This window comes from Cucurbita pepo, chromosome LG14 (genome assembly GCF_002806865.2).
Source record: "Cucurbita pepo subsp. pepo cultivar mu-cu-16 chromosome LG14, ASM280686v2, whole genome shotgun sequence".
Taxonomy (NCBI): Eukaryota; Viridiplantae; Streptophyta; class Magnoliopsida; order Cucurbitales; family Cucurbitaceae; genus Cucurbita; species Cucurbita pepo.
In genome coordinates, this window is record NC_036651.1 from 6,020,865 (window position 1) to 6,039,587 (window position 18,723).

At 35.2% G+C, this 18,723-nt stretch overlaps 2 protein-coding genes across 4 annotated transcripts in view; one reads left to right on the top strand and one right to left on the bottom strand.

The window, feature by feature from the left end:
- Positions 1-7,587: 7,587 nt before the first annotated feature.
- On the bottom strand, positions 7,588-8,874 carry LOC111810804 (probable serine/threonine-protein kinase WNK11). Of its 2 annotated transcripts, none has more exons than XM_023697605.1 (3): positions 8,739-8,874; positions 8,148-8,651; positions 7,588-8,050 (listed from the first exon to the last, which is right to left on the bottom strand). In XM_023697605.1, the coding sequence occupies exons 1-3, from the start codon at positions 8,739-8,741 to the stop codon at positions 7,658-7,660; spliced, it is 900 nt and encodes a 299-aa protein (XP_023553373.1). In that variant the 5' UTR covers positions 8,742-8,874; the 3' UTR covers positions 7,588-7,657. The 2 variants fall into 2 exon arrangements, with proteins under 2 accessions (XP_023553373.1, XP_023553372.1); XM_023697604.1 differs by having other exon boundaries at positions 8,721-8,874.
- A 7,113-nt stretch (positions 8,875-15,987) lies between these two features.
- The window catches only part of LOC111810785 (probable WRKY transcription factor 20), a 5,462-nt gene continuing 2,726 nt past the window's right edge, over positions 15,988-18,723 (top strand). The window contains exons 1-2 of one of the 2 annotated variants that reach the window (XM_023697568.1): positions 15,988-16,298; positions 17,323-17,490. In XM_023697568.1, coding sequence (XP_023553336.1) covers positions 16,137-16,298; positions 17,323-17,490 — 330 coding nt within the window. In that variant the 5' untranslated portion in view covers positions 15,988-16,136. Of the gene's footprint in view, positions 16,299-16,907; positions 17,042-17,322; positions 17,491-18,723 lie in introns of those variants that run through there. The other variant, XM_023697569.1, reaches the window with a different exon arrangement.

Consider the following 18,723-nt stretch of genomic DNA (forward strand, 5'->3'; position numbering starts at 1 on the left):
TCTAAGACCTCCCACGGTACATCATGCTCATGACTTAGACTACTCTACTTGGAACGCATGAAGCCTTGAGCGTATGTATTAAAACTGTATCGCTTGGAACGCATGAAGCCTCGGACATAGGTTGACAAGTTTATGTCTAGTACCGTAAATCCTAAGGGGAGTGTCTTGGAGAACGAATTAAGAAACAGAACAAGAAAAAAAAACAAGAAAAGAAAGAGTGTGGTACCCTAGCACACGATTAAGAGCCTATAAATAGGCTGCTTACTGAGTTTTGTACTCATTCCTTATTCTCCATTTTTTTCAAATAATAAGAAGCTGGTCAAGGTCGGGAATGGACTCTGGAGTAGGCTCCATAGACAAATCTCACATGTCGTCCTCAACCCTTTTATTTTAAAATGTCTTGTGTCGTTCCTTATTTTGTACTTTTAACTGTTGTGTTGTGTTTTAAATACTTTGTATAAACTTTATTTTGATATCGTATAGATATAATGTATGTTATGTTTTAAATTTGGTTTGTTTTATTTCGAGGAAAAATTTACCCGTCTTTTTAGAGTCATCAAGTCAGCCCGATCCTTACACGTGCAGTTTGAGAAATATTTGTTGATGAGAAGTTGTTGGCAGTAGCTTAGGTTAAGTGATACATTGAAACTATCTGGTTAGTCGAAAAAGTTATATTCAAGATGAGTACTCATCTCTTAGGAGGAGGTACCACAAATCTTAGAATTATGTCATATGCATCTTATGGTGTGCATTTGCAGGTGGTGCAAAGTGGAGCAAAATAAAATGTCAATACGATAGCTTGAAATGAGCGTTTCTTTGAGGTTGAGTTCTTTTTAAGAATTGTTAGGCTCGTGTCAAGATCATGATGCCGCATAATACAAAAAGTACAACTGTGACACTTTGTGGCCAAGAGATGGCATGAAAATAAAATTCGAGCAAAAGACCTCGAGGAAGGGCTACAAGTTTTGCCGACTAAAATCACAGTACTTTGATATCTTTTGAAGAGATTATGGTCGACAAATCTTTTGGATGTATTTCAATGAGTTTGCGGGTGTCTTAAAGATCAACATAGTCCCTTGTTCGAGCTTTGACCCTCGAACTTTCTGACCACTGATATCGACGACTTAATAATTGTATCAAGTACTCGTCTTGAAACGGACGGAGGGATGACTTTTTGTCTTTTAATCTCAAATTAATTAATTAAGTGATGTTTTGATGATAACAAACGTACATTTAATTATTAATACTATTAGTATTTTTAATTGTTCCTGTATAGTTGTAAATAACGATTTCAATGTCTTTTGAATCACTCACATCAGAGATAGAACTAAGAATTTATAGTTGTTAAAATAGAAAATACCTAACGTGATATGTGGTATCTGAATTGACATCATGTACCAATCAAATTATGGCAATTTGAATTTCGGAAGAGTAACTATTAAGAATGAGAAACATAAGTGGGATGGAAAGTCTCATTTCTTTTTCTCATTCTTAACATGGTACTAGAGGTTTGTTGAGAAATTTGAAGATACTTATAACGTAGTCTTGATATTGGACGATCGAGAATAGTTTGTCAACCACAGTTCTCGGTCTAAGAGAATGTGAGAATATTTATAGCCAATTCAAAACCCATATTGAGATTAGGAGGCTACCTGTTGGTGACGGAATCGCCACAAACATCTTGCTAATGAATATGTTATTGATTTTATTGTTGAGAGAAAAATATTGATGATTTGCGGTGCTTAGGGGACAATTGCTATAGAGTCGAGAAATTAAAACTTTTCTTCTGTTCTTCCTCTTCTTCTGTTCTGATACCATGTTATTTAAGAATACCAAGATCGATGTTCCCCGTGAATCACTTTTGTGGTTAATGTGCATGGGCTACTCTAAGCATTCGGTTCTTGCTTCCTTTAAAGAAGTTTCAGAGGATAACCCGAACAAAGATATTCATCATTTTAGCCAGCAGTCTTATGTCGCCTTCGTGAAGATCTTGTTTACGGTCGAGTAGAAGCAGTTGGAAGGAAAAATAAGTCAAAAGGTTCTTCTAAAGAGGGGCATGTGCGAAAGATCGGAAAGATATTTTAACTTAGAGTTTGGTAGAATTTTAACTTGATACTCTCAACTATAGGAGATCGTTGCTTATCTTTTAACTTACACTCTCAACTATAGATGTAGAGTTTGTTGAACGTGTCAAGCAATTTGGTTAAAAAAGATACTTGAAATTCTTAATCCGGAGCAACTAGTGTAGGGACCAGGCTGACTCGATGACTTCAAAAAGATAGGTAAATTTTTTGTAAAATTAAACAATTAAAATTTAAAACATAATTTATGTTATAACAAAATAGTATGCAAACATCAGTAATTTAAAGTACGAGATAATATTTAAAACACAAAATAAGGAATGGACACAAATCATTTTAAAACAAAAGGGTTGAGGACTACGGGTGAGGTTTGTCTATGATATCTGATCCAGAGTTTGCTTCCGACCTCGACCAACTCCTTGTTACGTGAAAAAAAAAAATAGAGAATAAGAAAGGAGTACAAAAACTCAGTAGTCTTAATCGTGTCCTTGATATGCTAGGGTACCACGCTCTTTCTTTTCTTGTTCTTGTTCTTGTTCTTGTTGTAAGTATTTAGGCCCCTCAATTCTGTTCTTGACTTGGGGTTCTTATCGTGATCTTTCCTGAGAACCTTGGTCCTTGGATTCTGAAACCTTGGTTATCCTCTAAGGCTCTTAGTACTATGGTTCTTGGTTCTTGGTTCTTGGTTCATGTCCTTAGAGTTTGGATCTTATCCATGTTCCTGTCCTTGATCTTTTTTTTGTTCTTGGTACTTTCTAGGTTCTTGTTTTGTTCTTGATTCGTTCTCCAAGACACTCCCCCTAGGATTTACAGTACTAGACATCCACCTGACAACCTGTGCCCAAGGTTTCATGCATTCCAAGCGACACAATCTTAACCTACGTCCAAGGCTTCATGTATTCCAAGCGACATAGTCTTAACCCGCATCTTAGGACTTGCCCTTCGATATGGTCTGCAAATCTATGCCCAAGGCTTCATACGTTCCAAGCGGCATAGTCTGAAAACCTACATTCAAGGCTTCTTACGTTCCAAGCGATGTAGTCTAATCCTGCATTAAGGGCTTACCCTATAATACAGTCTGAATACCGATGCTCAAGGTTTCATGCGTTCCAAGCAGCGTAGTCTAAGTCATGAGCACGTTGTACCGTGGGAGGTCTTAGGAGGTTCTTGATTCTTGGTTAAGGTAACTTACTCTCTTTTTGTTTTATCGTGGCCGTAGACTACTCCCCATGATAGATCGTAAAGGTCACGTGATTGGTACATACATGAACATGACATCCTGCAAATCCTTGGGTACCCATAACATAGTGCAGGGCATCTCATCTAGGTAAGGAAAATGAGGCCAAACATGGCATCCTACAAAGAAAACATGGTGCAGGGCATCCCACCTAGAAGAGGAAAAGTTGGGCCTCATAAAGTACCGGTTGGTGGGAGGTCATGGGTCACTTTAGACATGATTAGATTATTACCTAGCATTCTTGAGTTTCTGAGTTTGAAGACCTTGGTCCCTTATCCTTGAGTGGTACCTAGCATTCTTCTTACTTGGGTAGTTGTAGAGCTTGTGTAGAATTGTTCTTTTGTTCTCAATCTTGGAAGTTTCTAGGGTTCTAAATTCTTTGAGGCATAAGTTGTAACATGCGTTCGTAATCATATGAACCCATCATAATAACTAGCATGAGCTATTATAGAAATTCATAGATTCATAATGTATTTCTTAGAGGGTTCTAGAAGGGTCTTGAATCTTGAAGTGTTTCCTTTGGGCGTTTCTTAGGTTCTATCTTGGTTTAGGTTCCCAACTTGCTCTAATCAACTTGAACTCTTGAAAATACCTTTTTGTCCTTAGGAATAGACCTTATAAGAAGTATTAAATCATTTGGGGTATGTACGGACCTTGAATTATCATAAGTAGCCCCAGGGGCATTTTGGTCATTCTACCCCTAATTCTTGGTTTTGATGCTTAACGAATTTCAAAGGCTTTCAAACTTTACCACATCACCAAAAATCATAAAATAAGATTTACTACAAAGTTTCATAGCATTTTAAGGTTATCTAGATCATATACCGTAGGTAGATATCCTTAGGGGCATTATGGTCATTTTCCATCGTCTCGTGGTTTACCTACTTATCCTTATCGAATGACCACAAGATTTCATATATAACCTCAAAATACTATAATATGCTCAGTTTAAAATTTCATAGGCAGCGAGGTTCATTTAGTGGGTTATTTTAACATTACTAAATCTCAAGCAATTTGTTTGGTTTAGAGCCTTAACTCACGCTTCATTGAGTTTTTCTTTCACATATCCTTAATTCATATCTTTTTTTAGGGTTCATATGAAAATTCAAGCGATTCCTACAAGTATTTCTTAACAAAAAGTCTAAGGTGGCTACTTACCTCTTCGTCGACGTTTGGGACTTCCGTTCTTGAGCTTTCGGTACCCAAATTACTTCAAATTTTCTTCCGCAGACTCCTTATTGTGTCTAGTTTCTAGAACCATAAAATTTTTCATGAGAACCGATTTAGAAAGGGGTTTAAATTGAGAAAAAACGAGGGAAGGTCAACATATGGCTATATTTTACTTTTATTGGTCAAAGTTTGACCTTTTGACTTTGGACTTCATCTTCTTCCTTGGTTGCTCGAAAAATCACGATTTTCTCTTATCATACCCCTGTGGTTTTGCCTTTGTAAAGATCTATATAGAACTCTAATGGACTCGATTTCTTCACGAAACTTTAGATGAAGTTTCAAGGAAGAAGTAAAGACGAAGCTCATACCTTTTTGTGGTATGTAGCTCAAGTTATAACCTTCCAAAATCCACCAGAAAAAACATGTTTCTCGTCGGAGTAAATCTGGAAACCTTTCATTGGACAACCGATTCTAAAGCTTTTCAGGACCCAATTCCTTCATGAAACTTGTTGGAAATCCCATATGAAATATGAAGGAGTTAGTAGGAAGGAAAATTATTAACCATAGCCCACAAATTTAGAAGAAATCCGAGGAAGAAAAATTGATAATTTAAAAGTTTCAAACTCTAGGAATCCTTATCACTCGATTCTTATTTTAAAACATTGCCCAGAACTTCCTATTTAAAGATCAAGCTTGCACAACCATTGATGTTTCACAATCATTGTGAATTTTCTCTTTTTTTATTTTAAGCTTCTAGAATTTTCATCAAAAATACCTACTCTGAGGGTACTTTGAATATTAACCGTTGGGCCTAAAGAATTCCAAGTCTTGTTAAAAATATCTAAATTTCGGCTCAATCCAACGATTGAATGTGAAGATACGATCAATTTCCTTCTGCTTGTCGGTTCTCAAAAAAAATCCGGTGGCAAATTTTCTTTAATGGCAGTTTTGTACTTAAGTGGAACTTTAGGGTTATTTTGGTAATTTACCACATTCGAAATATTTTATTATTATTTTCTTTGAAAAAAAATCCATAATTTTTCTAAAAATTCTTCCTCCCTTTTCGTCATTTTTTCCGGCATCTTAAAATTCCTTTTGGATAAGGAATTAAAAATCCAAAAAGTTTCTTAAAAATTAGAAAATGATCCGAGTGATTTTCGCTTATTTTTTCCTCGGCCTCTTAAAACTCCTTAAAATTACTTATTAGGGTATAGAAATGACTTGCTTTTAACACCTTTTTCTTGCTTAATCCTCTTCATTTCTTTCCTTTTTTTGGGTGGCTTATTTTCATCCGAGCTAATTTTCCTTCATTTTTTGGTGTTACAACTAGGTTCAACCGTTATCTATCCTGATAACATGTCAACTATCAAGTTGTCTAAAAAACCTGTGTTGCATAGAAGAAGTGAGTACATCGATATTCGATTTCATTTCTTGCGTGATTTGTGTAAAAAAATGGTACTATTGAGCTAAATTTTTGCCGACATGATGAACAAATTGCAGACCTATTAACAAACCCCTTGAAACAACCATTGTTCGAGAAGCTTAGAAGAAAGATGAGGATGTGCAGAATCCAAGATGTGGTTCAAGAAGATGAAGTAAAATCCTAAACTGATTTATGCAGAATTCAGTTTAAGGGAGGGTGTTGAAGAGTTACTCGTAGATATATGTATAGGTACATATATAAGTACATGTATGTGTAGAATCCAAGATGCGGAATGTCCCAAATTATCTGTGTATACATATGTTGGCATCCGTAAAAAGATGTAGAAAATCAATTTAGCATCCTTTTCCAATAATACGTACACTCTAAAAAATTCTACCAATTTTCTGTGCGGACACCAACAGAAAAAAAAAAAAACCCAAATTTGACGTAACTTTAATCATGTTAGTTGGCCACGATCAAAGGTAATTATACTCAACATAGTAACTTTAATCATGTATTCTCGTGGCTAATAGGTAGGGTCAAATGATTGGCGTAGCTAAATCATTGAATCCCCCATTCTCCCGTCACTTTACCTTCTCATACAAGTTCGACCGTCACTAAAGTTCTTTTCTGCGTAACTAATCTTTAACTTTGTGTCGTGGAGATTAATCATCAATTAAACCCAAATTATTTGACATCACTATTAGAAAATAGTTGGATACTCCATAGATCTAACGTAATAAAATTATGTACGATATTAAAATTGAATCGAAAAACAAACCAATACAAGTCAAATGGGACGAAATGGATTTGTCCCACATTCTACGATCCCCCACGTGTGGGGCCGTGTATCACGGTCATGCATGTCCAAGGCTTGTTGTTAATGGCCGCATGACAGATATCCCGGTCTTGCTTGTCCAGGACATGTTGTCCATGGTTGCATGCCCGTTCCAAACCCCTATATATGTCTTTACCATTCCATATTGGGTCAGTATGAGGGTGTATAACCGTTCACCAAAATCGTGTCTACACCTGCAAGAGCTAAAATGCCCCAAAATGTACTAGAAGGGATATGACTAGTTGTCAACTTCTTCCTACCCGATAGTTATATGCAGTAAGTCGTTTTTGTTGCCTTTTTGCTTACATTCAACACCATCTCCAATTTCTCAAATCTTGCTTTCAAAACTCTCTTTCGAAATCTCTCTGCCCCCATTTTCTAAAACTTTCTTCTTGAATCGGGGCTAGAGGCTGGAGCATACGTCGCTTGGTCGTAGGCGACGCAAGAACGAATAGACTTAACTCACTTGTTGCTGGAAAGTGAGTGTCACACAATCGCAAGTCTGCTGCCATCAAAGTGCAATTGTGACACCGTGCACGTGCACTCACGAGCAAGCCCCACGCACATCCTTCCCTATTTTCCTTTTTTTTTTTTTTTTTCATTTCATTCCTATTTTCTAATTTATTTCCTTTATTGAATTGATTTTCTTTGACAAGGAAGAACACTCATAAAAATCAAATGTTTCTATATACAATAAATAAACATAAATAAAAATAAAACCTAAAAGGTCAATAATGCTTATCCAATTCCACCTTACAATATGGGAAAAGCATTTCAAACCCACATGCTATCTCTCTTAAAATAATGAAAGAATTGAAAGAAAAAAACAACTTTAATGAGAAAACAAACACTAATTTCATTCATCATACATACAAACCACATATAAATTCTTATTCAATCGCAATACACTAACGAACATTACTATCCTCGTCGTCGTCATCATCAATTTCACTGAAAAACGGGTGGCGGAGGAGGTCAGCAGCCGAGGGCCGATCTTGGGACGGAGCAAGGCAATTCTCAATGAAACCCTTCACATCAAGGTCCTTGACCTTGTCGAGCGCCAACGGCTTGATGCCCGAGCATACTTTCTTATAGATTTTCGCAACGTTATCACATTCACTATAGGGAATTTCCAAGGTGACCAATTCAAGCAAACACATGCCAAATGAATATATGTCCACAAGCTCGGTGTAATGCTCTTCATATAGCTCAGGTGCCATGAATTCCGGTGTCCCAAGCACTGAATGAGCTGAGTGATTCTTCCCCACCGTTGCAGCCATACCCAAATCACCAATCTTCACCTACCATGACAACAAATTGGTAGCCAAAATCATGAGAAAACCCTAAAATGAAGCCAATTATTAAGCTCAAGATTAGCCCAAGTTCATGAATGAGTACCTGCCCAACATTGCCATTGACAAAGAGGTTGCTACAATTGAGATCTCTATGAATAACACAAGGCTCATGAGTATGCAAATAATGCAAACCCTTAAGAATTTGCTTACACCATTTCTTCAAGGCTTTCAAAGAAACTTGCCTATGTTTCTTCCTATATTCTCTAAGATTCCCACTTGTACAAACCTCGGTAATGAAATTTAAGGTTCCATGAAGTTTGTCAAGCCATACATCGTACAAAGCAATGATGTTATTGTTCTTTAAGGTTCTTAGCAATGTCACCTCCGAGTAAAGCCTATCAATCATGGATGGATCATTTGAAAAGCTTCTTAATTTCACTTGATTCCAAGCCACCTCAATTCCTTCTTCTTGATCAAACGCTCGGTACACTTTCTTCACCGCTCCCGACCCTAGAAGCTCGCCGTATCGCCCATATCGACCCATTGGATTCACTTCGACAAATGGCTCCGAGTCCTTCTCGGACGACTCCGTCGTTACACTAGGCATCTGAAATAAAAGATTCAAATATCACGAGAAATTCAAGAACAAGAAAAGTTGAGAATTCGAACGCCCAACCCGATTGAAATTTGGTACCATGAAGAAGTGGGTGATGAAGTTGAAGGGAAAATGAATTGAAATCTTGAGAGAAGAACATGAAAAGTGGGAGAGGTGAAGGGTTCGGAAGTCGGCGATTTATTGGCGTTGAAAAGGTTGGGTTGGTGGTGTTAAAGAGACGTTTGGTGGGTGTACTTAGAAATTTATTTATTTATTTATTTCTAATTTATAATAATAATAATAATAATAATTTATAATGAGAATTAATTAATTTATTTATTTTAAGAATATGTTCGGTGTGAATAACTTTTTTATTTTCTTAGTGGGAATTATTGCAAAATTGATTCTTGGAAAAAAAGAAAAAGAAATAATAATAATAATAATAATAAATATAATAAATATAAAATTAGAAAAAGGAAAGTGGAAATGACCTGGCAGTTTCATGTTATTTGGGTTTGAAGAAAATATAAATTAAAAAAAGTCAACGAATCGCGTTCGATCCACATGGGTTAATATAATTCAACCATGTGTGGGCCATGCTTTGGACAATTTTGACTCGTCTCTCGATATCTCAGGTACATGCATGTCTCGGGACGTCATGTATGTTACTTCTCTGGTATGTTTTGATCTGTGCTCCTTTCTTTTTATTGGTATCCAACAATGTGAGCGTGTCCTAATCTGTTATCAGACCTAGGAATATGTATATGAGTTCATCTATATTTATCTAACAATCATGTTGCATTTATAATAGGGTTGAGTACTCATAATTTGATGTTAGGGGCTTTTAATTCAATTAACATGTTTTGTAACCGTTCAAGTCTATTGTCTTTCGGGATCGTATCTGCTAGGAAGAGGATATTGTCCTCTTTGAACTTTTCCTTTTGGGTTTCCCTTCAAGGTTTTTAAAACATTGAGGTTTCCACACCCTTATAAGGGTGTTTCGTTCTCCTCTCCAACCGATGTGGGATCTTAAAATCTACACCCCTTCGGGACCCAACATCCTCACTAACACATCGTTCGGTGTTTGGCTCTGATACCATTTGTAACAGCCCAAGTGCATTGCTAGTAGATATTGTTCTCTTTGGACTTTCCCTTTCGGACTTCCCATTAAAACGCATCTGCTAGAGTTTGGACTTTCCCTTATAAGGGTGTTTTGTTCTCCTTCCGAACGGATGTGGGATCTCACAGGTTTTGGCTTTAAAAAATCCAAATAAATGTTCACACAACCAACCAAAATATCAACGTAAATAAAACTCAATGAAAACTAACATCAAAAGAAAACTTCGATATAACACTTACGGGATAAGTTTTTTCAACAAAAATATGTACTCGTCAGCATATATCCCGATACAATATGCAACGTTGGTAGAAATAAAGATATGTCGACACAATCAGCCTCAACAATAAAGATATTGATGCCTGTTCCAATACCTTCTATGGTTAGTAAACTTGATTTTATAAAAATCAAGAACGTTACATATTGTGGATCGTGAGTTTCTATTCTATTTATTTTGTATTGAGCGGGGAGGAATTGATTCGAAAATTGTGGAACTGTGACGAGCCTAATATTCTCATATAGATCTAGTTGAATAACATGAGTTGCCACGACGTACGAAAAACGCTATAAAAATTCTAGGTATTATGATTATTTGAGATAATTTCAACCAAGTTTGATGTTTTTAATGAGGCAAAACAATGTTTGGATTACATGTACTCTATGTATACTCAATTTATGAATTGGCCTACCTTCTATTTAATGAACCATTCCTTAATCTCCACGAAGTTACCAAACAAAAGGAAGTGTTCCTTTCTTTCATGTTGTTTAAACTAGATTTTTAATGAAGACAAAAGTGTTTTTGGTGTTTTCAAGGGTTGAGAACTTGCCATATTTCTACATGTTTGGTTCGACACATCAAACGTTGTAATTAAACATATGTTAGGTCAAATTTGTTTCGTGTTAGGTTAACTTTGTTATGTCTACGTCTTGTCTTATTAATGTGGATGTATGGTGTCCTCTCCCTTTCGTTTCGATGGAGCTCATAAGTTTTTATCGTTTATATCAGCTGAAGTCATTTCATTTGGTTATATAGTTTAAAATAATAGGATACGTGTCACAATGACTTTATTTATAATTTAATATGATCTAATATATATCTAAGGCAGTTAATATAATCTTAAACGATATATGATTGTCATGACCTGATTTTTGAAACGACTTGATTTTTGAAACTTCAAATGTATGGTCGTCATTGGTGAAGACACAAGTTTCTATCCCTAGTAGACACGTTAATATGATCGTGATTGGTGAAGACAAAAATCCCACTAAATTCACTTAAAAAAAAGAAATAGATGTATATCGAAAAATATTTATTAGTGTCGTTAAATGATGGTTCGGGTTAACCAACGAGTTAATGTGTCCATAAGGATACATGTGACCGTTTTCTTGCTTTGTTGAACTTGCAAGTGTACTAGACTAGTACACTAGAGGTGTTGAACCATGTGATGACTCGTAATCATTAATCGCAATCAAATAAAGTGATACGTCTCAACATAAATTGAAAGCTAACAAATATCTTCGCTTTCTCCTGTGAAACAATTGTGTTTCGCGCTTGTCAACATTTGAGTATAGTTCGATTGATTCAATATATACTATTGATTAAAAAAATCAGATGTTCAAATTCTAGCTAAAAAAAGGTTTCTCAAACTAATCTTTCTTCAATATAATCATTCATACATATCTGTGTGGAAATTTCTATTTTCATCAGACAGTTAATTTAAGCCTCATTTGATAACTTTTATTTAATCCGAGTCAAATTTCTAAAACTAAAACGGTAATCGCTCAAACTCACCGCTAGTTATATGGTCCGTTTTTGCTTATTACGTATCGTCGTCAGCCTCACGGTTTTAAAACGCGTCTATTATGGAGAGGATCTAGCACTAGTTCAACCATTTTCTGGCTCTAGTCAGAGTAGGGCTAGACCCTCTCCATTGTAGATGTGTTTTAAAATCGTGAGGTTGACGGCGATACATAATTGGTCAAAGCGAACAATATCTACTAGCGATGGGCTTGGGCTGTTACAAATGGTATCAGAACCAGGTTCTAGGCGGTATGCCAACGAGGACACTAAGCCCCGAAGGGGGGTAGATTGTTAGATCCCACATTGGTTAGAGAGGGGAACGAAACATTCCTTACGAGGGTGTGAAAACTTCTCCTTAACAGACCGCGTTTTAAAACCATGAGACTGACGACGATATGTAACAGACCAAAGCGAACAATATCTCCTAGTGGTGGATATTTTTTAGTTTTTAAAACTTGATTTTCTTAAAAATATTGATAGAAACTCGATCCTAACAAAATAAAGAAATTTATCGATACATTTATAAATTTAATTTTCAAAAACTAAAAACTCAGAGACTTAGTTCTATATTGCAAAGGGTTTGATCTTCGTTTTTATTTTAATATTATTTTAGTTTAGATAACGTGTAGGACTCGGGATTCAAACTTCTAAGTTCTACAACATTATTAATACATGAACTAATTGACCTATAGTTCGATATAATATATTAGTCATACTTTAGATCTTAGGTGTGATGCAATATTTAAGGTTTAAGTTACCTTTTGAAATCTCGATCATAAACCGTTTCTTTCTAAATAAGTAACAGTTTCGGATTAAACGACGGTTAAATAGTGAACTCAATCCAATTCAACCCAATCATAATTTTTCTCGGTTGGATAGCTTTTAGCTGTTCACATCATTTAATCAAATTTTATTTTTAATAAAAGTAAAATTTTAGTGGCAAAACATCTACTCGTTTATTTTTAAATATTTAATTAAAATTTACAATTCAATTTCAATACATTTTTTGAAAAATTACTTCCAAATAGTTGAAAAGTATTTTAAAAAATAGTTGAATTACATATAAAATTATCGTGCATTTATTTAATTTTAAAATATATCGTTAAAATTATTTATATAATTAATTTGTACACATCAGCTCGTAAGTCAATTACGTAAATGATGTCACGTATTATATTTTTAAAAAAATATATAATTTAATTCAAGTGATAGCATATAATATAACCAAATTTAACCATTTCATAAAGTTTAAATTTGAGTAATTGTCTAGATTAATAATAATAAATAAATAATAAAATAATAATAAAATGGAGTAACTTAGTAGCCCATGGATTGGGCGAAAGGGTTAAGCCCATTAAATATTATATTGGACAAAGTATATATATATATATATATATAGATATAAGTTTTTCCTCGATTCAGCTTTCCATGAATTGCTGAATGACCTCCGTGCTTCTCTCATGTTACAATTCTCTTTCCGTTGAGCCCCGTAAGGACCATGATTGAGAATTGTTTGATCGTCTTTCTCCGAGAGAGAGGCAAAACATAATCAACTTGAATTCGGGACAGGTTTTCGAAATCTTAGTGAAAGATTGGATTTGTTATCTCATGTTTGTTTTTCGTGAAAAAATACCAATTGAAGGTCAATTGTGCTAGCATCTCGGAAATCTTAGCTAGTTGATGGGAGCTTGACTGCAAGACCCACCTGTCGAGCAGGGACGAAAGTTGGCCTTATGTAGGATACCCCACTTACCTGCCTCCTCCCAAATCATTTGAATCAAAATATTTGTAACAATTACAAAGTGGGTTGTATCAATAGCGTTACTAATATAAGCATTCAACATTATCCATATACTACATAACATTATCCATGTCGGATCAATTGGGAATGTATGTGCTTGTACATATGTTTTCAAGTGTCGGTTAACAAAGATTTGCCATCAAGAGAGGGGAGAGTCGACAACTTTTGGTTAAGTCGGTCTCGTCAGTTACGTAATTTCTCTGTCTATCAATCACATGAGTCTGCATCCAATCAGCACATAATGACGAAAAAGTGATCATCTGTTTCAGATGTTCGAGATGTCAATCCAATCTCTGATTTAGTCCGTAACTTCCTTGAATATATAGCTTCTATTGCTCTTCTTTCGCTAAGATGTCACAACGTTAGCTATCCACTCTTATAAAATGCTAAACAATTCGAGTCATCCTCTTTAAAGTTATTGATAATAAACTGAACCCGATATATATTCTTCTGGGAGTGCATAAATCATCAATATAAACCTCTGGCCGATATTTCTCTTTGTATGAACAACTCACAAACAGTTAAGCTTAAAAGAAAGAACGATGATGTGTTGTGTAAGATTTTAGTTGGAGTTGATAACTTGTCAAGCCTCGAAAAAGAGAAGTGAACTTCCGGTTGGTTGTAGGGGTACGGATGTACTAGTTGGGTTAGAAAAATCTTTTAGATCAATTCTAAGTTCAAAGGTTGGTTCGGTTGTTGACGTGAACAACATGAATAGAGTTTACAACCCAATCCAACTCAGCTCTATATTTTCGGATTGGATTGGATCAGGTTGTCTGGTTGTTTTTTTGTTTTTGTTTTTAATCTTATCTTTTCCTGTCCATAGAGGACAGCATCCCATGTCTAGCGGTGTTGTCCACTAGAATATCGATATCAAGAAGAGACAAATTTTCTTTTGGGCTTTTCTTGTCTATCATATGTATTGGCTTGACTTCGTGCAGAACCAAGGAAGAATTCTGGTGGGCGAGTGACGGTAGGAAGGAAACATAGACCACTACATGGTAAAAGACAAGTCGAAAGGCTAGATATATGCTATACATATCTAAATCTTCACTCCTTCACCTTTTTACTTCGGTGAATAAGATGAAATGGTGGAAAACGGCAAGAAAAAGGATGAAATATTAGCACGAGAGAGTAAACAAGAAAATGCAGGTAGACAGTTTCTATGGGGTGTAAGCCTCAAGTAACAGAAGCGTGCAATAGACGTCAGCTGTAGACATAGGCTAGGGTAAGGGATGAACTGAATCTCTTCTTATATCCTCTTGACATACACCTTATACTTCTGCTGAGTCTAACACGCCCTATCGACTTTGCAAGTAGACAACTTTCTTCTTAGGAATTATACAACCACCAAACCTTCATTACCACGATCCAACCCACACCCAAGACTCAAAATTGAGCACGAGAGTCTTCAACTCAAAAAGATATATTCGGTGAGCATATATCCATAGTAATGAGAACCCATCCTTCTTTGTTGTCGCTCAATGCATCTCACGGAATGACCCCTCTGGCCCCTAATTTCCATATCAAGGCAATTTGAGATCCTCATTTTGGTCAGCGGACCATCCAAGCTCGTTAAGGGATCAAATAATATACTTTTTTAATAATATGCCAAAATTTTTATAAAATGTACCCGGCAGAGATTTTACAATTTTTTCAACGAAGATACGAAAGAATCAAAATCTGAAAAGTCAAGGGGTTGCAGGTTTTTTTTCTACAAATTGGGGTCGTCGCTCAATGCATCTCACCCCTAACAAACTTTCTGTCTAATTGTCGAGATCTCTCGCTCCGTGTGTTCCTTACTCGTTTAGCTTGTTTTTTTTTTAAAAAAAAATCATAATTATCCACAAATCATGTAACATTAATATATAAAATCTCGTAAATCTCAAATATCAAACATTCATAGTTCACAGTGCATTGTTACAAACGTCAAATATTCTTACGTTTGTTGGGATATGGAGCCTGATGCTAGATATGATAGAGATATATTTGAAAGATATCTAATATTTGGTAAAGATTTGATAGACATATATCGGGCAGATTATATGGTTTAAATCTTTGAAAGCTATATTTAGTAAATTGAAACCATATATATACTCATGCAGTACTCCCGATGTACTTTCTCCATTCTCATTTTGTATAATACTTAAGTCATCAGTATAAAACCTTTAGCCTCTCTCCTGTTCTTTGTGTTCATCTTGATCGAGTGTGTACATTGTTGACGATCCTAACAATGGTATCAGAGCTAATAACTAGTATCGATCCTAACAACTTTTTATAATAATATTAAAAATAAAATAAATTTATATGAACACCCCTACATAGTACGAGTGTACATCGTACCTGAAAATCCCAAAATAGTTACGTAATTAAATTTTATTACAAAATTAAAAGGATATAGACAAAAATAATTAGGATAAAATCTATGAATATAAAATTTGGAGTTATTAAATAAGTTTGTTGGACATTTTAATCCATTCCTTATATGAACGGATGGAAATTTAATTTCCATTAAAGTAAAAAAAAAAAAGAAAAATATTGCTTTAATTACTTGAGAGGGAAAATATTTTAAAAAATGCAATTAAAAAAAAAAAAAATAAATAAATAAATAAAAAAGCAACGGCGCACCCAAAAGCTCTCTTCACACTCCTCTCTCTCTCTCTTTTACAGAGCTTACCCTAAATAGTCTGAATCCAAATCCCTGAACTCCTGGAGCTTCCTTCTCCTTAATGACCTTTCTGCCCTCCTCTTCTTCCACCTCCTCCTCTCTCTCTCCTCATGGACCCCACTGAACCTGCCTCCACCGCCGCTGCCGGCGCCAAGTACAAGCTCATGTCTCCGGCTAAGCTTCCGATCTTCCGGTCCCCTTGCATTACCATCCCTCCCGGCCTCAGTCCCTCTTCCTTTCTTGACTCTCCTGTTTTGCTTACTAACTTCAAGGTTCCTTTCCTTTTCTCTTGTATTTTTGTTGTTTTGATTTTGAATTTGGGGACGAGGGTTGAGATCTGAAATGAGTTTGTGCTTGAATTCTTCTACTGTTCTTCATTTTTCCTCTCAGGTTGTGTTGAATTCTTCTAATTTATGTTGTCGTTTGTACTGAGAATATCTAACCCAGTTTTTTCACTCTTATCGAACAGAGGGTGAACTTATTTCACCATTTTGTTCTTGGCATATACTTAATTTGGGAGTTTTAAAGGACCTGACTAATGCGATTTTAACACCATTATATATTTTAATTGGGTGCTTGAGTTGCTGGGACCTGTTGATTCTGATTCCTGTTCTTAGAGCAGTCCACTAAATTGGGTGGCTCCTTTATGCCCGTGTGGGTTATTCCATAAAATTGCTTTAGGGAATAATGTTGTTGTAAGTTTGAGAGAATAATTGTGTGCTCTTTCTACCTCTAATCTATGTGGGTTTTTCACATAATGAATCTACCTTTTCAGTGGTGCTTTAGCTTTTTCTTCATCTTTGTATGAACCCGAACTTTTTCTATTTGTCTATATATATGGAATTAGAAGTAAATGAATCTGCTATGAGAAGTGTGTTGCTTTTGTTCAATATCCTACAATGGCATATAAAAGAGATAGACATGGTGAAGAATAAGATGAGCTTGGACATAGACATTTAAGAGATAATTATCGTCCTTCATTTGGAGCTTATGGATCTATTTTATGCTGTTATCTGTAAGCACTCCACCTTGCCTCCTCCCCCAATATTACGAGCGTTTCGATTTTATTAGCTTTATACGATTAAGGATAGTTAGAGATCATAGTTTCTGTGGTTTCCTTTCTTCTGTTAGGTGGTTGAATTATATTGAAATATTTTTATACGTAAGTAAAGAACGTATGTGGAATTGTCCATGTTGCTGCATGTTTATTGGCTTTTAAGCTTCCAGTGATAGTGAAAGGAGAAATTTATGTTTCTTGCTTGAATTATTCATGTGAAAAATAACTGTCTTGTGCAGGTAGAGCCTTCTCCGACAACTGGGTCCTTTACCAAGCTGCCAATGGCACATGACTCTTCTAGCTCGGCTATTTATCCGATGACCACCATGGCTTGCTCAAATGCTAATGCCTCAGATGAAGGAAACTCCAACTACTTCGAGTTCAAGCCATATGTTGGACCAAATATGGTAATTCCATAGGAACTTTTCAGTTGTTTAATTTCAAACACTATTTGGTCTCTGAAACTTGGTACTTACAATTTAGTTCACCTAGTTGCAATTAATCTTAAATTTAGTCTCTCTACTAGTTTATGGTCAACTTTTCTAAAAGCAGATTAGTCTCTAAATTTTGGAACATATTCACCTTGTGTCTTTTCTTGAATGAAAATTATTATTAGTGTTTCACCAATTTTGATAAAAATGAACTTCAAACTAACAATGTGGACTAATGTTAAGATTTATAGAAAGTACAAGGATTAAATTTGGATATATGAATGTACAAGGACTAAAACGAGACGAGTCCAAAAATACAAGGACCACAAGGGTACTTTAACCCTAAATATTACAAATGATCTCTAGTCCAAAAATACTAGGTCCTTAAAAAACAGTTATTGAGATCTGTGAACAAAAAGTGTTTGTATTATTAAATTATTGTTTTGATAACATGTTTAGACACGTGAACATGCCAATCAAATATCACTTATCACATGAAACTCAACTCAGCAATCCATATTTTTTCAAGTGGTATGGCTAAGTGACCCATGTGTGTAAATATGTTAACAAAACAATAATTTAATGTCAAATCAACGTTCTATTAACAATTTTTTCTTTACATTTATTGAGAATTGTTAATACACTAACGGTAAAATAAGGTATTTTATACAATGAAGGACCAACATGGAGAATAACCTAAAAGTTGGGGACCATTAGATATATTTAGCCTAATTATTATTACATAAGTCATGTGTGATTGATAAGTTTTGGTCATGGCAAGAATAAATTGGTAGGAGTCTGCAAGGCATGTTCTTCATGCAAACTTTTACTATTCATTAGACGACATAATGGGTCTTTGATTTGGACAGGGATCTTTAACATCAAACAACATGATAGGAAGTCCATCTTAGTTGCAGATATTAGAGTAAATATTAGCCGTTTGATTCTTGAGGTCTCCATTCTTGTTTTATCTCGATTTAGAAAATATTTTGCATGATTCATTGCGAAGCACAAACTTAAAACATTTGTATTGGCTCTTGTTACTTTCATCCAATAGTTTTCTGACTGTACGAACCGAAATGTTTTATTTTAAGGCACTTTTTATTCTTGGTACAAATCGAACTTGCTGTAAAAGAATGAAAGAATATCAGGACATACAAGCAAAAACTAGTTTAGGCTAACTCTTTTTTTTTTTTTTTTTTTTTTTTT